This window comes from Hyla sarda, chromosome 2 (assembly GCF_029499605.1).
Source record: "Hyla sarda isolate aHylSar1 chromosome 2, aHylSar1.hap1, whole genome shotgun sequence".
Taxonomy (NCBI): Eukaryota; Metazoa; Chordata; class Amphibia; order Anura; family Hylidae; genus Hyla; species Hyla sarda.
The window spans coordinates 171,545,053-171,563,617 of NC_079190.1; the positions used below are offsets into that span (position 1 = coordinate 171,545,053).

Here is an 18,565-nt window from a genome sequence, read left to right on the forward strand (position 1 = left end):
CTGTCACATGGGTTTTTTTTTTGTGTCGCATGGGAAAATGTGTCGCACATCCTCCGGGTTAAAAAAAAAAGAACTTAAAAACATGGGTATAGAATGCAAATCATCAATAGCATGTGCCAAACCAAACAAGCAAAACACAAGATTTAACAGGAATTAAACTACAAAATTGAAAAAAAAAAAAAAATGTATGGATTTAGATTTCATACAAAGTCCTGGCTTTGTGGAGTAGGGGTTGCGTTGATGCATTGTGTTCAAAGAGAGGGAAAAGAAAGAAAACATTCTGTACTTTTTTTGGTTCTTTCCTTCTCAATTGGGGAAACTTCCCTGGAAAATGATGTCCTGATACAAAACAGGTGTATGGGCTTTCCCTTTTTTACCCCAAAATATTAGGGTCAGCATCTCTTGGAATTTTAGGAACATTCCTCTCTGGCCCCCACTTTGGAATAACATGAAAGAATTACACAATGCTATTTGTATACTAAGCATGGCCAGCTCACACACCTGTTATTTCTACATGGTGCTGTATGACTTCAGAACTTGATCCAACAGGTCAGCCCTTTCCTATGTACTTGTACTCCTGGATATATACTGAATGTAGGGTTCCTGTACTGGTACTGGCATAATGCCTTGCTCATGCCCTTTGTAAGTGTTGCCCAAGGAGCAACACTGCTGCATTCCACAATACTTCAGGTAAGGCACTTGAATAGTGGGTTGCTCATGTGAAAATTATCAATTTAGGATCTATTCACACGTACAGTATTCTGCGCAGATTTGATGCGCAGGATTTCAAGCTGTGTTCAGTTTACATTGAAATCTGCAGCAGATAATTCTGTGCATCAAATCTGCACAGAATACTGTACGTGTGAATAGACCATTAAGGGTATGTTCTGAATTCCTGTGCAGAGTTTTGCTGGTGCTCCACTTTTGGGGCAATGTCCGCACGAACATTTTCTGTGCAGACATTGCCCTTGTGAACATAGCCTTAAAAATGGTAACCTTGGTGCAGCAGTGCATCAAATCCAAGAAAGAAAGGCATGGATAACTACTTTGGCAAGCCAATATTCAATAACAGGCCCCAGTGGTTGACCATCTCTGTTGTATCTACAGAGGTTCACCTGTGGGGATGGAGATAAATGGATGTGGGTTTTTGAAAATAAGTTTGCCACATTTTTATCAAAAAATTAAGAGGATGGTGCTCCTTGTGTCCTTTATGTCACATCAGTATACCCCTTTAGCTCACAAAGAACCTTTTTTAAAATGGTTATCCAACATAAGGGGACTTTAACCCCTTAAGGACCGGAGGTTTTTCCGTTTTTGCATTTTCGTTTTTTGCTCCTTGCCTTTAAAAAATCATAACTCTTTCAAATTTACACCTAAAAATCCATATGATGGCTTATTTTTTGCGCCACCAATTCTACTTTGTAATGACGTCAGTCATTTTGCCCAAAAATCTATGGTGAAGCGGGAAAAAAAATCATTGTGCGACAAAATTGAAAAAAAAACGCTGTTTTGTAACTTTTGGGGGCTTCCGTTTCTACGTAGTACATTTTTCGGTAAAAATGACACCTGATGTGTATTCTGTAGGTCCATACGATTAAAATGATACCCTACTTATATAGGTTTGATTTTGTCGGACTTCTGGAAAAAATCATAACTACATGCAGGAAAATTAATACGTTTAAAATTGTCATCTTCTGACCCCTATAACTTTTTTATTTTTACGTGTATGGGGCGGTATGAGGGCTCATTTTTTGCGCTGTGATCTGAAGTTTTTAACGGTACCATTTTTGCATTGATAGGACTTATTGATCACTTTTTATTCATTTTTAAATTATATAAAAAGTGACCAAAAATGCACTATTTTGGACTTTGGAATTTTTTTGCGCGCACGCCATTGACCGAGCGGTTTAATTAATGATATATTTTTATAATTCGGACATTTCCGCACGCGGTGATACCACATATGTTTATTTTTATTTTTATTTACACTGTGTTTTTTTTTTTATTGGAAAAGGGGGGTGATTCAAACTTTTAATAGGGGAGGAGTTAAATGATCTTTATTCACTTTTTTTTTTCACTTTTTTTCTGCAGTGTTATAGGTCCCATAGGGACCTATAACACTGCACACACTGATCTTCTATGTTGATCACTGGTTTCTCATAAGAAACCAGTGATCAACGATTCTGCCGCATGACTGCTCATGCCTGGATCTCAGGCACTGAGCAGTCATTCGGCAATCGGACAGGGAGGAGGCAGGAAGGGGCCCTCCCGCTGTCCTGTCAGCTGTTCGGGATGCCGCGATTAGCCGCGGCTATCCCGAACAGCTCGACTGAGCTAGTCGGGAACTTTCACTTTCACTTTTACCCGCGCGGCTCAGCTCTGAGCGCGCGGCTAAAGGGTTAATAGCGCGCAGCGCCGCGATCGGCGCTGCGCGCTATTAGAGGCGGGTCCCGGCTTAACTATGACGCCGGGCCCGCCATGATATGACGCGGGGTTACTGTGTAACCCCGCGTTATATCAGAAGAGCAGGACCAAGGACGTACCGGTACGTCCTTGGTCCTTAAGGGGTTAATACCTGCCAGACAGTAATGGACATATTTAGCAAGGAATTTTGCTTGTGCTGGTGGTAAATAGCCATGTCTTGAGTCCCCTATAACAATGCTGGTTTGTTTGTGTACTCGCTATTTCCTGTTTTTGTTTCCTCCCTCCAACTACAATCTCCAGGATTCCTTGTTTCTAGGTGGGAGGTGCCTTAACTCTCTCCCACGTCAGCCACCCCATGCATTGCAGCACAGATAGGCTCCCTTACATACGTGCTGTGCTTGAAACTACTATTCCCTGCAGTCCTTTGGAAAATTTTCTCCCTCCCACCCTGTAGTCGCTCCACCCATTGAAACAAAGACACGCTCCCTTTAAACACCTGACTAGTGATTTAATGTCTCGGGCCACACTGCAACCTGGGAAACGCCAGAGAAAGACTAATTTTGTAAGCTACTAAAAATGAACAAAGATCACATAAGAATTGCAAGACCAGCCATCGAACACAGGTACAGAAACTACATTATGGACTACACTAACTTTGCAGCCCCTTTAGCACAGTAAAATAAAATAAAAATCCTGGAATACCCCTTAAGCAACACCAGAAAAAAATAAAATAAAACATGTTGAAGTGCATGACAAAGTCATATCTCAGATAGCACTGTCAAAACAATGCAATCTTAACAAATTGCCACAGACCAATAATATAATGGTTATTAACAAAATGTATATCAATCAAGTCCTTCTAATTCCCCTATGCACAGTGCTTTCTGCTGCTACCTTTTTCCCTGTCAGAAACTGTCCAGAGCATGAGTAATTCCCCATAGCAAACCTCTTCAGCTTTGGACAGTTCCTGACTAGGAAGGAGGTGGCGGCAGAGAGCACTGTGGTCAAACTGGAAAGAACTACACAACTTCCTCTGGAGTATACAGCACCTCTGTATAGCTTTCTCGCACCAGTTAATCAGATTTTTTCTCTCCTCCTAAGTACCCCATATTAATCTTATGTTGTATATTAAAAGTGGCACCAGACAAGGACGCCCATTATTCCCTTCTTGCTTTGTGTTAGTCATGGAATTGTTTACAAATGCTATTATAAGTAATCCTAAGATCATTGTTCTCAAAGCAGGCTTTACAGATGACCTTTTAGTCTGTGGGACAAGTCCTGAAGCGACCTGCACTTGCCTATGGTATTCGACAACTTCAGTAAAGTCTCCAATCTTTTATAAATCTATCTATATCGATATATATATATATATATATATATATATATATATATATATATATAACTCAATGGCCCAGATTTATCAAGCTGTGTGAGAACCAATCACAGCTCCCAATCACAGCAACCAATCACAGCTCAGGTTTCACTTTACCAGAGCTTATGGGGACGGGATATGGGGACGAGATATGAGGACAGCATATGAGAATTAGATATGGGGACAGATATGAGGTCGGGATATGAGGTTGAGATATGAGGACAAAATATAAGGACAGGATATGAGGTTGGAATATGAGGAGGGGATTTGGGGTCGGGATATGAGGAGGGGATATGGGGTCAGGATTTAAATGCAGGATATGAGGACAAAAGCTTCCTCTTTTGTTACTTTTCCTCCCCCACAAGGATAAGATAGGGAAAAACGGGCAGCGCTGGGTACTCAGCTAGTCTATATATATATAAAACTCAATGTGTGTGTGTGTGTGTATGTGTGTATGCGTGTATGTTACAGCATCACTTTCAAACGGGTGAAGATATTTCAATAAAACTTGCTATACGTTACTTATATGTCAACAACAAACATAGGATAGATACATTTACCCTTACTCACCCACATTTGCGAGGTTCAGGGTTTTTGTTTAAAGTCCTATGCAAGTGTATAGGAAATGTATGTTCCAGCATTACTTCCAAATGGCTGGAGATATTTAGATGAAACTTAGTACACGTGTTACTTTTATTTCAAATAAAAATATATGATAGTTAAATTAACCCTAACCTACCCCCTTATATGAAGGAAGGGTTTTTTGTCTTAAGTCCCATGCAAGTATGTAGGACCTCCAGTACCTTACTTCAAGCTCTGCTCTGCATCTCCTGGTGTCAGTCCGGCCACACCCCTCCTGCATGTCCCCCTCACATGCTACACCCCATCTCAGAAAGCCACACCCACAATTTAAGCCACACCCATTTTATTTTCTACCCTTTTTGTGCTTCGGTCCGTTTTCAAGTCATGCCCGCTTCCACAAAACCACGACTCCTTCTATTTTCGGCCTACAATCTCTTTATCTCAACTCAGCCCCACCTGAGGATGGATGTGAGGACGGGATATGAGGATGAGATATTAGGACAGAATATGAGTACAAGTGCTTCCTCCTATGTTGCTTTTCCTCCCCCACAAGGATTAGGTAGGAAAAACTGGGCATCGTCTGGTACTCAGCTAGTAAATATATAAAACAGCTCGCATCATAGTTGAACAGATAAAAAAAATACTGCTGTTTTGATATGTCCATCAGGCTGCTGTAAAGTATATTTCTAATGGCTCTTATAAGAAGATCAAAAGTAAAGACAATAAAATAAAATAAAAATAAAACACTAGAAAAAAAAATATTACCAGTATCTGATTTTTATTAGTAGAAAAATTATCTAGGTGGTGTATGTCCTTTATATAATTTACAATGAGCTTTTTTATTCTTTTTGTGATTATAATATCAGTTCTTATTGAATGCTGTCAAAATCATGAATCCAGAATTCAAACGTCTGTCATCTGCTGGTCATTAGGATATGTTCAGATGGTTGCCTGTCCCTGTTTTTTCCCCCCGTTTAGGTTCCATTGTTGCTGCTTGTAAACGGATTACAAATGGTTATAAAATAATCCCATTGATGTCAGTGGGATTTTTTTTACAATCCCGTCTGCGCTCATTTCCATTTTTTTATTGGAGAAAAGACTGTGCATGCAGTTTTTTTCTCCCGTCAAAAAAAAATGAAGAAAAAACGGATACAGTAAATTTAACATTGAAGTCTATGTAAAACGGATGAGCCTTTAATGTCATCCATTTGCATCTGTCTTTTCAATCTGTTTATTGATCAGTTTTTACTTCTGAGCATGCTCAGAAAAAAAAATGTTTTTGATTGATTAACTGAACAATAACGGATCCAGATGGATAACATCCGTTTTCATCTGTTATTGTCCGTTTTTTATTTTTGACGGGAGAAGAATGGGACGGGTCTAGACGGCCGCGTGAACGCAGTCTTATTGTTAAACCTGTGATGTTTCATACAATGAATAGCATGCTACATTATACAACATTCTATCTATTCACCAATCTTTTTGTATTCTCAAGGTGTTGAAATAAATCTGAACACAAGCAGTGTAGAAGATGCTAGACAGTCAGAAACTCAAGATACCAATGCAAATAATCCAGATAACCAGCCATCAAGCACTTTATCTACGTGTTTACCATGTGACAATGGGAACTCGATAACCAGTGGTGAGTTTGTTTTTAAACATATATTTGCATATTTGTATGTTTTACATTTTGGATGCATATCAAGTAAAGGGACGTTCATGATGTCATCTGCATGTAATCAGTCCCATGCTGGGGAGTCACACAGAAAGGACTAGACTTAGAACTAGGTACTGAACATTTGTGAAAGGACTTGTCTTTATTTAAATCAATGTGTTCATGTGTGTATTTGTGTGTGGCAGAGATCTTGCCAGAGATCTTTGTGTATGTAGGTGCAGCAGAGCTGTGTATGTGTTTAGATCCTCTGTGCATATATGTAGGGCAGCAGAATTGTGTCTATGGGTGCAGCTTGGCTGTGTAGGTGAATGCAGCAGAGCTGTGTGCATATAAAGTATGTGCAGCAGTGCTGTGTGAGTATAATATGTGAGCTGCAGAGCTATCAGCTGCTGTATGCTCCAGAGGAATTATTTTCTTTTTGAATTTCTGACCACAGTGCTCTCTGCTGACACCTCTGTCCATGTCAGGAACTGTCCAGAGCAGGAGCAAATCCCCATAGCAAACCTATCCTTCTCAGAGGTGTCAGCAGAGAGCACTGTGGTCAGACAGAAAAAAAACGCTCAAATTCCTCAGGAGCATACAGCAGCTGATAAGTATTGGAAGCATAAAGATTTTTTAATAGAAGTAATTTACAAATCTGTTTAACTTTCTGGCACCAGTTGATATGACATTTTTTTTTTCTACCTGAGTACCCCTTTAAGGCCAGTTTCTCATAAGCATAATGTAAAAACATTTCTGCATTGGAATTACAGCTGTAGGCCCTGGCTCATCTGCAGGTCTAATGACCAAAACTGACTGCCTCCCAGGGATCGATGATACTTTCAGTTTTGGTGGTTAAACTCACAGTCAGAATGGGAACTTAAGCTTTAACTCAGACTAAGAAATGCCCTCATGTTACACTCATGTGAAACTGGCCAAAGAGTAAAGGACTGATCACATGCACCATCATAGTTTGTTTCAATGTTCAGAAGCTGATGACACACAAAGCTTAAAGTAGTTGTCCGGTTTTAGAAAAACACTGCTTTTTTTTGTTTGCACAAACAGCACTATTCCTGTCCTTGTCTTCTATTGCAGCTCAGCTCCATTGATGTGAATGGGACTCTGCTGCAGCACTACACACAATCTGTAGACAGTAATGGTGATGTTTAAAAAAAAAAAAAAAGAAGCTACATTTTTTTTTAAATACTGGACAACCCCTTTATTCAACTATTAAAGGGGTTATCCACCATAAGGTGATTTTAGTACGTACCTGCCAGACAGTATTGGACATGCTTAGGAAGGATCTGCACTTGTCTTGGGGCTAAATGGCTATGTTGTGAGATTACCATAATATTGTGGCTAGTTTTTAGTGAACTGGTATTTCCTGTTTCAGTTTTTTTTTTTTTACTACAAATCCCATAATTCCATTTTCCTCCCTGCCACACATCAGCCACCCCACCCACTGAAACATAAATGAGCTGCATCAATTCAAAAGACCTGTGGTTTTCAATCAGGGTGACTACAGCTGTTGCATTAGTTGCAGATCACTCTCCCACCAAGTGATCCCTCCACCCATTGAAGCAGACAGGCTCCCTGTCATCAGCTGACTAGTGAGTCAGGTCTCGGCCGCATTGCAACCTGGGAAAAATCTGAGACAACAGTCATTTTGTATGCTGGTAAAAATAAATATTCTCACACACAGGTACAGACATATGAACTACACTAACTTTACAGCCCCTGTAGCATAGTCAAATCAAAAAAATCCTGGCATACGCCTTTAACCTGATCATTAACCTTAAGCCCTTAAGGACGGAGGGTTTTTCAGTTTTTGCATTTTCGTTTTTTCTTCATCACCTTCTAAAAATAATAACACTTTCAATTTTGCACCTAAAAATCCATATGATGGCTTATTTTTTGCACCACCAATTCTACTTTGTAATGACATCAGTCATTTTACCCCAACATCTACGGTGAAAAAAAAATCATTGTGCGACAAAATGGAAGAAAAAACGCCATTTTGTAAATTTTGGGGGATTCTGTTTCTACGCAGTACATTTTTCAGTAAAAATGACACATTATCTTTATTCTGTAGGTCCAAATGGTTAAAATGATACCCTACTTATATAGGTTTGATTTTGTATTACTTCTGAGAAAAATCATAACTACATGCAGGAAAATTTATATGTTTAAAATTGTCCTATTCTGACCCCTATAACTTTTTTATTTCTCCATGTATGGGGCGGTATCCAGGGCAAATTTTTTGCGCCGTGATCTAAAGTTTTATCGGTGCCATTTTTTTTTTATCAGAATTTTTGATCGCTTTTTATTAATTTATTTATGATATAAAAAGTGACCAAAAATACGCTATTTGGGTCTTTGGAATTTTTTTGCATGTACGCCATTGACCATGCGTTTTAATTAACGATTTATTTTTATAGTTTGGACAATTACACACACGGCGATACCACATATGTTTATGTTTATTTTTCGTTACACAGTTTTTTTTTTTTTTATTGGGAAAAGGGGGGTGATTCAAACTTTTATAATGGAAGGGGTTAAATGATCTTTATTAACTTTTTTTTCCCACTTTTTTTGGCAATGTTATAGCCACCATAGGGGACTATATCATGCAGTACATTGATTCAATACACTGATCACTGTCATTGCATTCAATGGCAGGGATCAGTGTTTTAGGCGGTTTATTGCTCAGGTGGATTTCAGGCTTGGAGCAATCAATCGCCGATCGGACATGCAGGAGGCAGGTAAGGCACCCTTCTGCTGTGTCCTAGCTGATCGGGACATCGTGATTTTACCACGATGGTCCCGATCAGCCCGACTGAGCAGCCGGGAAGCTTTTACTCTTACTTTAGACGCGGCGATCAACTTTGATTGCCGCGTCAAAAGAGTTAATGCCGGACATCAGCCCGGTCGGCGATGTCCGGCATTAGCCACAGGTCCTGGTTGCTTATAGCAACCGAGACCCACCGGGTATGATGCGCGCTTACCTACTGAGCGGGCTTATGGACATTCATAAACCAAAGTTTGCAAAATTGACCCAATCCGCTACCTTAGTATGAAGTATTTTTTTTCCTATTTTCAGTCAGGTGTTTCTTATAGTCTGGAAAATACTAAACACCAATTATATAAAAATATAATTTTATTAAAAAATCAAAAGGACATCCCACACAAATATCCCATAAAAAGACATATACACGCTGGATTTGTCAAGTAGAGGGGCCAAGTAAATCAGTGATATCATAAACTACTGCAATGTTTTTTATGCTTTTTGTTAAGGACACTTGTAGGTGACCTGAAATACTTAATTTGGTCTTTTAAATGGAGTATGTCACTGATGATGTTATATTTCCTTTCACAAAAGTTTTACATGTGTGTACATAGTTGTGATAGTGATAAACTGTTTACACAAGTGTACGCAAAGGAAACTTTTCACAACGTAATCAGCGGTTGAATTTATCTTTCCAAACTGCATTGGCTCTGACTTAAAGTCACTTATCTGTGTTGACGCACATCAATGAACTATTAAACACATGGAAACTTTACTATATGATAAGGCATCTTATCTAGGTGCCGTTCATAGAAACAAGCAGATGAATCAATGATGCCATGGCCTTAGATCAAAGCATTACATTTATATGAATGCCTGTTCCTAGACTATTAATGTTGTCTTTAATTCTTAGAAAGCTGCTTTGGCTTTCTCATTGCAAGTGACACAGATTTTTAAAAGTCATTAATTATGTTAATATTATAATATTAGGATCAATTTAAAAACTAGACATTCAGATTAAACTCAATGTTCACAGGGACCAATTTGAGTGATGATAAGCTCTGTACAGCACTGCAGTAGATGTTGGTGCTATATAAATAAAGGAAATATTATTAATGTGGTCAAGTCCCATGTACCGTGAGTGGAGTGTACCACTTGGCTGAATAATTTAGCCTGGGGTTTGCCTGGCCGGCCATGAAGGGTATCCTAAAGAAGGGGGATACCCAGAGAGTGACTGTTTAAAAAAGGGGAAGGGAGGGTGGGGACATCTTGCATGCTTCTGACAGCACCTGTGTGGATCAGGTGGGTATATAAAGATTAGACTCCTCCCACAAATCAGGTTAACTTAATTAAGTTAACCTTTACTAGTGGTCAAGTCACATGTACCATGAGTGGAGTGCACCACTTGGGTGAATAATTAGGCCTGGGGTGTGCCTGGTCGGCCGTGAAGGGTATCCTAAAGAAGGGGGCAAAACACATCAGTTAGGTAATGCATGAATGAATAGTTAAGCATAATATACGTCATATGCTCCAGTTAACAGCCGGAGGTTGGAACGTGTGAATCGAACGGAGTGATAACAGTGGCCTAACTTTAACATATAAGTGATAACTGACAAGAGAAGCCCCTAACCAGAAGCTGTCTCAGCTGTTAGGGAGCCAAAGAAAAATGGAATTCTGGATGTACCACTTGGCACTACTGAACCCAAAGCACCTACCAGAATGGTACTACCAGGGTGCGCATGGAAAAGATTCACTTTTAACATTGATAAATAGCTTGAAAAAGAGGGCAGCTGGTTGTTGGTGCCATAAAGGAATGTAAACACATACACAGATGGAGTGCTGAGGCTTTCTTATTTCTTAACTGTTGAAAAAGCAAAGCATTTGGACTACTAGAGCATGAATATCTTGTACCATACCCAAATATACCATGACCATGGTCAGGACTAGAGATGAATGAGCCGAATCCGGCGAACCCGGATTCAACCCGAACTTTAGGATTTTTCCAGTAAATAGCGCAAAAACCCTGAAAGCATGTTTTTTTGGCAGACGGAAGAATCAGGAAGGGCAGGGAGCGGTGATATGATGTAGAGACATCAGCAGATCACATGATAACCCAGGTCTATCATGTGATTTGCTGCTTATTGTGTTAATCAGCACAAAGGCCAATAGGATACAGCACAGCACACCACCCACAGTGGTTCAGAGCGCTTGAACTTCTGCACAGAGGAGACAGAGATAGAGAAGGAGAAAGCCAGACATAGAGACAGTTAGTGGTTAGAAAGATAGAGACTGAGATACAGATTACAAAGAGAGGAGAAATAGGGACAGTTAGTAATTAGAAAGAGAGAGATAGAGATTAGAAAGAGAGACCTAGTATTCAAGTGGCACCTATCTGCCTATAGGGCCTGTCAACAGAGAAGTGAATATAATAGATTTCTGCAAAAACCTTCAGTACTCCTTGTTCTGTCATCTCTGCCACCCAAAAAGCATGTTGAAGTTACACATATCTAACCTGTAGTGTTATACGGTTCTGGTGCATTTCATATTCTTCTGCAAACCCCTTCAGTACTTGTTGTACTGTCATCCCTGCCACACAAAAAGTGTGTTGAAGTTACACGTATCTAGCCTGTAGTGTTATACGGTTCTGGTGCATTTAATATTGTTCCGCAAACACCTTTAGTACTAGTCATCTGTCATCCCTGCCACGCAAAAAGCGTTCACAGCGTTAAAACTTAGATTTGCCAAGTAGATTGGTGAAAAACCACCCAAAAATGATAAATGTAACAAAAAAAAAAAATGTTTGGAAAAAGATTTGGTGGTCAGGGTAGAGGGCAGAATACCCCCACCATGTTCTCTGCCAGTAAGCATGTTTGTGGCAGTACTAGTTCAGGTAGCGGCAACAGCAGCCAGGTGTTGTGTGGTAGTAGTGACAGCTCCAAAGCCATCCCAAGTTCTCACTGCCTGAGAGAGATTATGTGGTTTCTGTCATACTCTGACAATATGATGGTGGGCCATTGGTCAGTAGATTTCTTTGCGTCTACACTCACATGGGGAAGTGGAAAGCTCCATCCTAGACACTGTGCTTTCTCATCTCTGGCTCTGCCTCTCCCCCCCCCCCCCCCCCCCCCTGCTGCTACGCAGAAGGATAGCACTAGACACGAGGTGTGGTGGGGATACAGTAAGGTGTCGAGGTGGCTATGCTGAGGGGGAGCAAGGAGACAAAGAAGTCCATGCAGAGAGGAGTGGTGTGGAAGATGAGGAGTTTTATGTTGACGATGATGGGATGTTGGACAGGATGTAGGAACCACCTGGGCATGAGCTGATATGTTCAAAACAGAAGATAGTGGCAATATCAGTGAAGAAGAGTGTAGCAGATGTAGGTGAAGAAAACCTGTGAAACGTAAGGCATGGTACTGCTGGTCTGATTAGCTCAGGTGATGGCGATACTGCTGCATGTTCAGATTCCATTAAAAAACCATCCAGAGGAAGGGCACAGTTAGGTAGTGCAGTCCCTGTCCAATATTCTCATGTGTAAAACTTCTTTTCTACCTTACCTGATGCATAGAACGTGGTAATAAGTAAGCCATGGCCAGGGTTCGAGTGTAGGAACTATGTCTTTACCTAGGCATATGGAGTGTCACCACAAGACTGGTGGCACAGTCCAAATGCCCCACAATGTGAGGAAAACCCTGCTGCTGCTACTGATGATCCTCCAGATTCCTCCCAACTGTCCAACAGCCAGGCCTCTCCCACAGGCAGCACATTTGTGGAATGTGCCTCATCTGTGTCGTGCCCTCCTCCTTCCCAATCCTGTCAGTTATCCATTGGGGAATCCATGTCCTCCAGACAACAGTATTCTCCCAGTCACCCTGTTGTAATGCGCCCTAATTCCTACCTGGCCAAGATCTTGGTGGTGCAGGCCCTCCAATACCATCTTGTTGACTCCACGGCCTTCAGGCAACTAATGGGGTGTGCCCAGCCCAGGTGGCGCGTACTTAGTCACCATTATTTTGCAAAGAAAGCCATCCCCGTTCCGCACAATCATGTGGCGGAGAGAGTAGGCCACTCCATGAACTTGCCTGTGTGCAGAACACTCCATGCCACGGCTGATACGTGGAGTAGTAGCTACGGCCAGGGGCAATACATGCATTTTACAGCACACTGTGTCAACATCCTCCATAACAAGGCTCCACCACAATGAGGCCAGGAGATTGTAGTTCAACTGCTGATACCCCCTGCCCATCCTCCTCCTCCATGGACATCTTTCACCCCACGGGAAAGAGCGTAGCTTATCCTTTCATCACTGCAAAGTTAAGCGCTGCCACGCAGTGTTACACCTGCTGAGCCTGGGCGAGAAAAGTCCCATGGCCAAGGAGCTGCTGCCCTTTCTGCAACTAGAGGTTTTACACTGGTTCACAGGTCATGAGCTGACATTGGGAAACATTGTTGCAAATAAAGGCACAAATATCATCAAAGCGCTGCATCTAGGTGGCATGACACATTCTCCCTGTTTGGCACACGTGCTAAACCTTGTGATTAAATGTTTCTTTACAACTTGTCCAAGTGTCAAGCCAGCGGTGTCTACGTGCAGGAAAATTTGCATTCGGTTTAGACGTTCATATGCTTTTGAACATGACTTGCTTCACCTACAGCGCAAAACGGTCTTCACCAACACTGCCTTATTTGTGACGTTCCAACACGGTGGAACTCCACTTTACACATGTTGGAACACCTCTACCAGCAGCACAAAGCTGTGAACGACTTTCTCATGCAACAGCAAGGCAATTTCTGGAGCCAGTGTAATTCAAAGCTCAGGGATTGGCAGCTAATCAGGGACATTTGTCAAGTGCTCATGCCTTTTGAGGAGGCTACAAGATATGTCAGAAAGGAAAACAAAGCCATTGGGGATGTAATGCCTCTGATATTCCTCTTGGAGCAGATGCTGACGGCAATGATGGTAGAAGGAGAGATGGAGGAGACTTCACATCTTGATGGCCGCAGTACGGATGCTTTCCTTGTGGAGGAAGAGTTGGATGAGGAGGTAGTAGGACCTGAGGAAGAGGATTTGGAGATGGACTCTATGGAAGAGAGAGGGGACAAGGACTTTACACAAGGCGACACTGATGAGGACGAGAAGGAGAATGACCAACCTTGGCAGTATGGGACAGAGGTGAAACAAGCTGGGCCCTCAGAAAAGCTGGCAAGGATGGCTTTCCTGCTTGCACAATAACAAGCATATTGTGGGCTTGAAGGGAAGAGAGGAGTATTGGATAGCCACACTCTTAGACCCCCAGTATGAACCCAAAATAGGGGAATTTTTATTGTCTTCTGAGAAGGAGGCTAAATTGGATTTGTTTAAGTAGAAGCTACGCAGCCAGCTTTCCATGGCTTTTCAGCAACAAACTCCTGCTGAACGGGGGTCCAGTCTCCGCTCTCTGCAGAGTCAATGCTCCACTATCTCTGCCAGAACTACCCCAGCAAGAGGCAGGAGCAGCAGCAGTGGTGGCAACTTGACGTTTGGTCACCCCGAAGCGAACAAGATTGTCAGCCAGCAGCGTGGAAAAAATTACTTTTGCTAAAATGAATCAGGCATGGATCAGTTTGGAATTTAAGCCTCCTGTGTCAGATGCCACTGATTAGGCAGTACCACCACCACCTCTGCTGGATGCTCGTGACATCTGTCTTCCATCTCATACTGTACGCTAGTGACATCTGTTTGCCATCTCATGCCGTACGTGTAATGTTCATTTTGTGTTTTTGCATTTTTCCGTTTTAGGCCCTGTTTAGATTTTGTTTTTTTGTTTTTTTGTTTTTTATGTATGATCAGTTTTCTGTGCTATTCCCCTGGATAGGGAATAGGGGATATTAGCCAATGAGTACTCAGGTGGGGCTATTTAAACCCGAGCTCTGCTACACTCTTTGCTGTTATTGGGTCTACTCTGACTATGTTATCAGTTTTACCTTTGCTATGTTTGTCTGAGTTTTTACCATGGTTATTTTGCCTGTTTATTATAGATGTTTGTCTGCTTGGTTTTTAGAACATCTGACGGTTTTTAGTATTATGTATGTCCGTTCTGCTTTAACCTTGCTATCTTAGTCTGTGTTCACACTGTTAGTCTTGCTTGTGCCTGTTCTCTGTAAGTAGTATTCCTGTTTAGACTCCTAACCCGTATTCCTCCATGTTATGAAGCTTGGTTTTGTATTTTTCCCATCATTGTTATTACTTTACGGCAGGAAGGGACCGGCACCATGGTTGTTGATCTGCCATTTAGTGGGGAAGGGCAAGTAGTCAGTGAGAGTGTTTCTAGGGAAAGCTTAGGGCTCACTCTCCCTGTCCATCCCGTCGGTCATGACAGTCTGTCTTCCATCTCATGCTGTACGCAATTAACATCAGTGAGCTACCACTTGCTGCATATGGGCTACTACTAGTAACACCAATCCACCATCACCCTACTTCCAGCCAGGCCTACACATACACAACCCATCATCCCCAGAAAAGGGATATTTTTTTGGCTTTTCATACAAGAGCTATTTCTTCTTCAGTCTTCACTATTTAAGAATGCCAACTCTGTTGCTACTCCCAAAAAAGGGACAATTTTTGGAACTCTTGGAAAAATCCATGCCGTCTTCTTCACTTATTAGACTAAGAACCTGTTGCTATTCTCAAAAAAGGGATAATTTTTGGAACGCTTGGAAAAATCCATGCCGTCTTCTTTACTTGCTAGACTAAGAACCTCTTGCTACTCCCAGAAAAGGGATAACTTTTGGCATGCTGGGATAAAGCCACTGTGTATTCCCATGCCTCTGTGTGCCAATTTACACAGGCAGGCATCTACTGACGACCAGGGATACATTATGCCGTTTTATTTTGTTGTGAATAGGCCTAAAAATGGGTGAGGTGTAATACTTACCATGGGTTACAACATGTCACCATAACTGAGCCTTAAAAACTATTTAAAAGTACTTAAATACACTCCTAACAGTGATAGACAGGGGTTTAGAGCTGTTAGGCAGTGTTATAAACTCTAGTCATGACACATTTTGAAGCAATCCACTAGATTTCAACATTAAAATGATAATGCAAAGTGCCCACCTTGTCATGACCACAATTATGGCTATTTATTTAGACTTAGAACATTTTATTGCCAAGGTTGCCCAGAAATGAACTCCTTTCTATTGAAGAGACGTTCTTAATGGAGACTCCAGTTCCACCAGTACCAGGTGAAGTAGGAGAGAGCTGGGAATTCATGGGAAGATAGTATGGTAGTTGGAACACCCACTGCTAGACCAGAGTTAAAACTTGTACCTGGATAATTTCCACTATTTGAGTGCCTTATATTTATAAGCATTGTAGCATGTGGCACTATAAGGAAAAGATAGAGATGTCTCCCTAGGGTACTGCTTGGGCTAACAGAAAGGGGAGAACATGCCATTATCTAGTGATAGTACATTGTCAACAATAAGGACAAGAATAACGAAAATAGTTATGTCTTTATGTCGATAATACAATGCCTTACCAGCACCCCCATCCCAGTAGGAGGTACAAGTACAAAGACCTTTAAACCAGACTCCATCCTGAACCTTAAAGGGGTACTCCACTGGAAAACATTTTCTTTTAAATCAACTCGTGTCAGAAAGTTAAACAGATTTGCAAATTAATTCTGTCATAAAATCCAAATCCTTCCAGTTCTTATCAGCTGCAGTGTAATACACAGGAAGTTCTTCTATTTTTGAATTTCCTTTCTGCCTGACCACAAGTGCTCTCTGCTGACACCTCTTTCCATGTCAGGAACTGTCCAGCGCAAAAGAGGTTTGCTATGGGGATTTGCTCCTGCTCTGGACAGTTCCTGACATGGACAGACGTGTCAAGGTGACAGCAGAGAGCACGTGTGGTCAGGCAGAAAGGAAATTCAAAAAGAAAAGAACTTCCTGTGTATCATACAGTAGCTGTAGTAGCAAGTACTGGAAGGTTCGGGATTTTTTTTTATAGAAGTAATTTACAAATCTGTTTAACTTTCTGGCAACAGCTGATTTAAAAGAAAATGTTTTCCAGTGGAGTACCCCTTTAAGGGAAGATGCACTCTAGACAAATTATTTAGGTAAAAAGAAATATGCAGGAAACCAAGTATTTGGTGCAGAAATGCTGCAGATTTGTGGTAGATTTTGCATTCCTCGTTGATTTTAATGGGGAAATCTTCAATAAATTTGGGACATAAATTGACATTCTGCAGAATTTATAATCTGCAACTCAAAATCACATCTACTCGGCTGGCATGGTAATCTGCTGCAGATTTGCCATGCATATTGCTGCAGCAAATTCTTCTAGTTGGCATTACCCTATTTGGAACATGGCAGGGAGTGATCTTAATGGTCTTAATGATGGACATATGTAGCTTCAGAGGGATTTCTGCTCACCAGATGAGAATGCAAGAAAGACACTCAGAGTTACTGAACTGGAGGATGATTCTATTTCACAAGTGAGTAGCTTCTAACATATGTTGGGACTCATGGTGTGATTCTATGCAAATGGATTGTTTGTCACACGTCAGCTGTTCACTAGTATTAAGCTGCTCTCTGCAGATGTCTGTTCTTCCAAGGAGGATTAAAGCAATATCTTTTTGTGTATGGTCATCAGTTTACCACGAGGTTGCCGAGATGAGCTTCAACTTACTGAGATACGACCTTGTCTGTTAGGGTCCATGCCAAGCAGCATGGCTTGGTGGCTTTCACATATGTGGTATACAAGTAGTGAAATCAAAGGGTGCAATTTGACTAGAACATAAAAGCTTTCATTTGGTTTTACTATATGTACGTCATATAGCATCATCACTTTTTATAGTATGGACATCTTACAAAACAGTTAGGCTCTCTTCACAGTTTATTTAAGCCACAATTTTGCAGTATACACTAGGAGAGTTCCTGGAGGGTACATGAAAGTGTTTTTGCCTCCTCCAGACAGGTGTGTATCAGTATACCTTTACCATGTGGTATTGGTTTTTATTTTTACACTGAGAGTCAGCAGGGGATTTGATGTATAGGTCTGAGTTTGATTTAAAGGGGTACTCCCGTGGAAAACTTTTTTTTTTTTTTTAAATCAACTGGTGCCAGAAAGTTAAACATATTTGTAAATCACTTCTATTAAACAATCTTAATCCTTCCAGTACTTTTTAGGGGCTGTATACTAAAGAGAAATCCAAAAAAGAAATGCATTTCCTCTGATGTCATGACCACAGTGCTCTCTGCTGACCTCTACTGTCCATTTTAGGAACTGTCCAGAGCAGCATATGTTTGCTATGGGGGTTTATTCCTGCTCTGGACAGTTCTTAAAATGGACAGCAGAGGACAGCAGAGAACACTGTGGCCATGACATCAGAGGAAATGCATTTCTTTTTTGGATTTCTCTTTAGTATACAGCCCCTAAAAAGTACTGGAAGGATTAAGATCTTTTTCAATAGAAGTGATTTACAAATATGTTTAACTTTCTGGCACCAGTTGATTAAATAAAAAAAGTTTTCCACAGGAGTACCCCTTTAAAGTCTGATAATTTATGTGAGCACAACCTTAATAATACTGGAAAATTGACATTGACACTCCCTATTTTTGGAATAACACCAGGAGCTCCTTCTTCCTTTAGGAGCTGTACCAGCACCCGTAGGGGAATTATGGTTTAGCCAAGTCACTCATCTTGTGTCATTTACAGGTTAATATTTTGTACACCTCTGTGTCTCTGAAATTATAAAAACTAATA

At 41.1% G+C, this 18,565-nt stretch overlaps 1 protein-coding gene across 8 annotated transcripts in view; it reads left to right on the forward strand.

The window, feature by feature from the left end:
• MYO16 (myosin XVI) overlaps positions 1 to 18,565 on the forward strand; it is a 483,589-nt gene that overhangs the window by 444,432 nt on the left and 20,592 nt on the right. For all 8 annotated transcript variants that reach the window (XM_056555738.1, XM_056555737.1, XM_056555733.1 and 5 more), the window contains one exon: positions 5,874 to 6,020. In XM_056555738.1, coding sequence (XP_056411713.1) covers positions 5,874 to 6,020 — 147 coding nt within the window. The remainder of the gene's footprint in view (positions 1 to 5,873; positions 6,021 to 18,565) is intronic.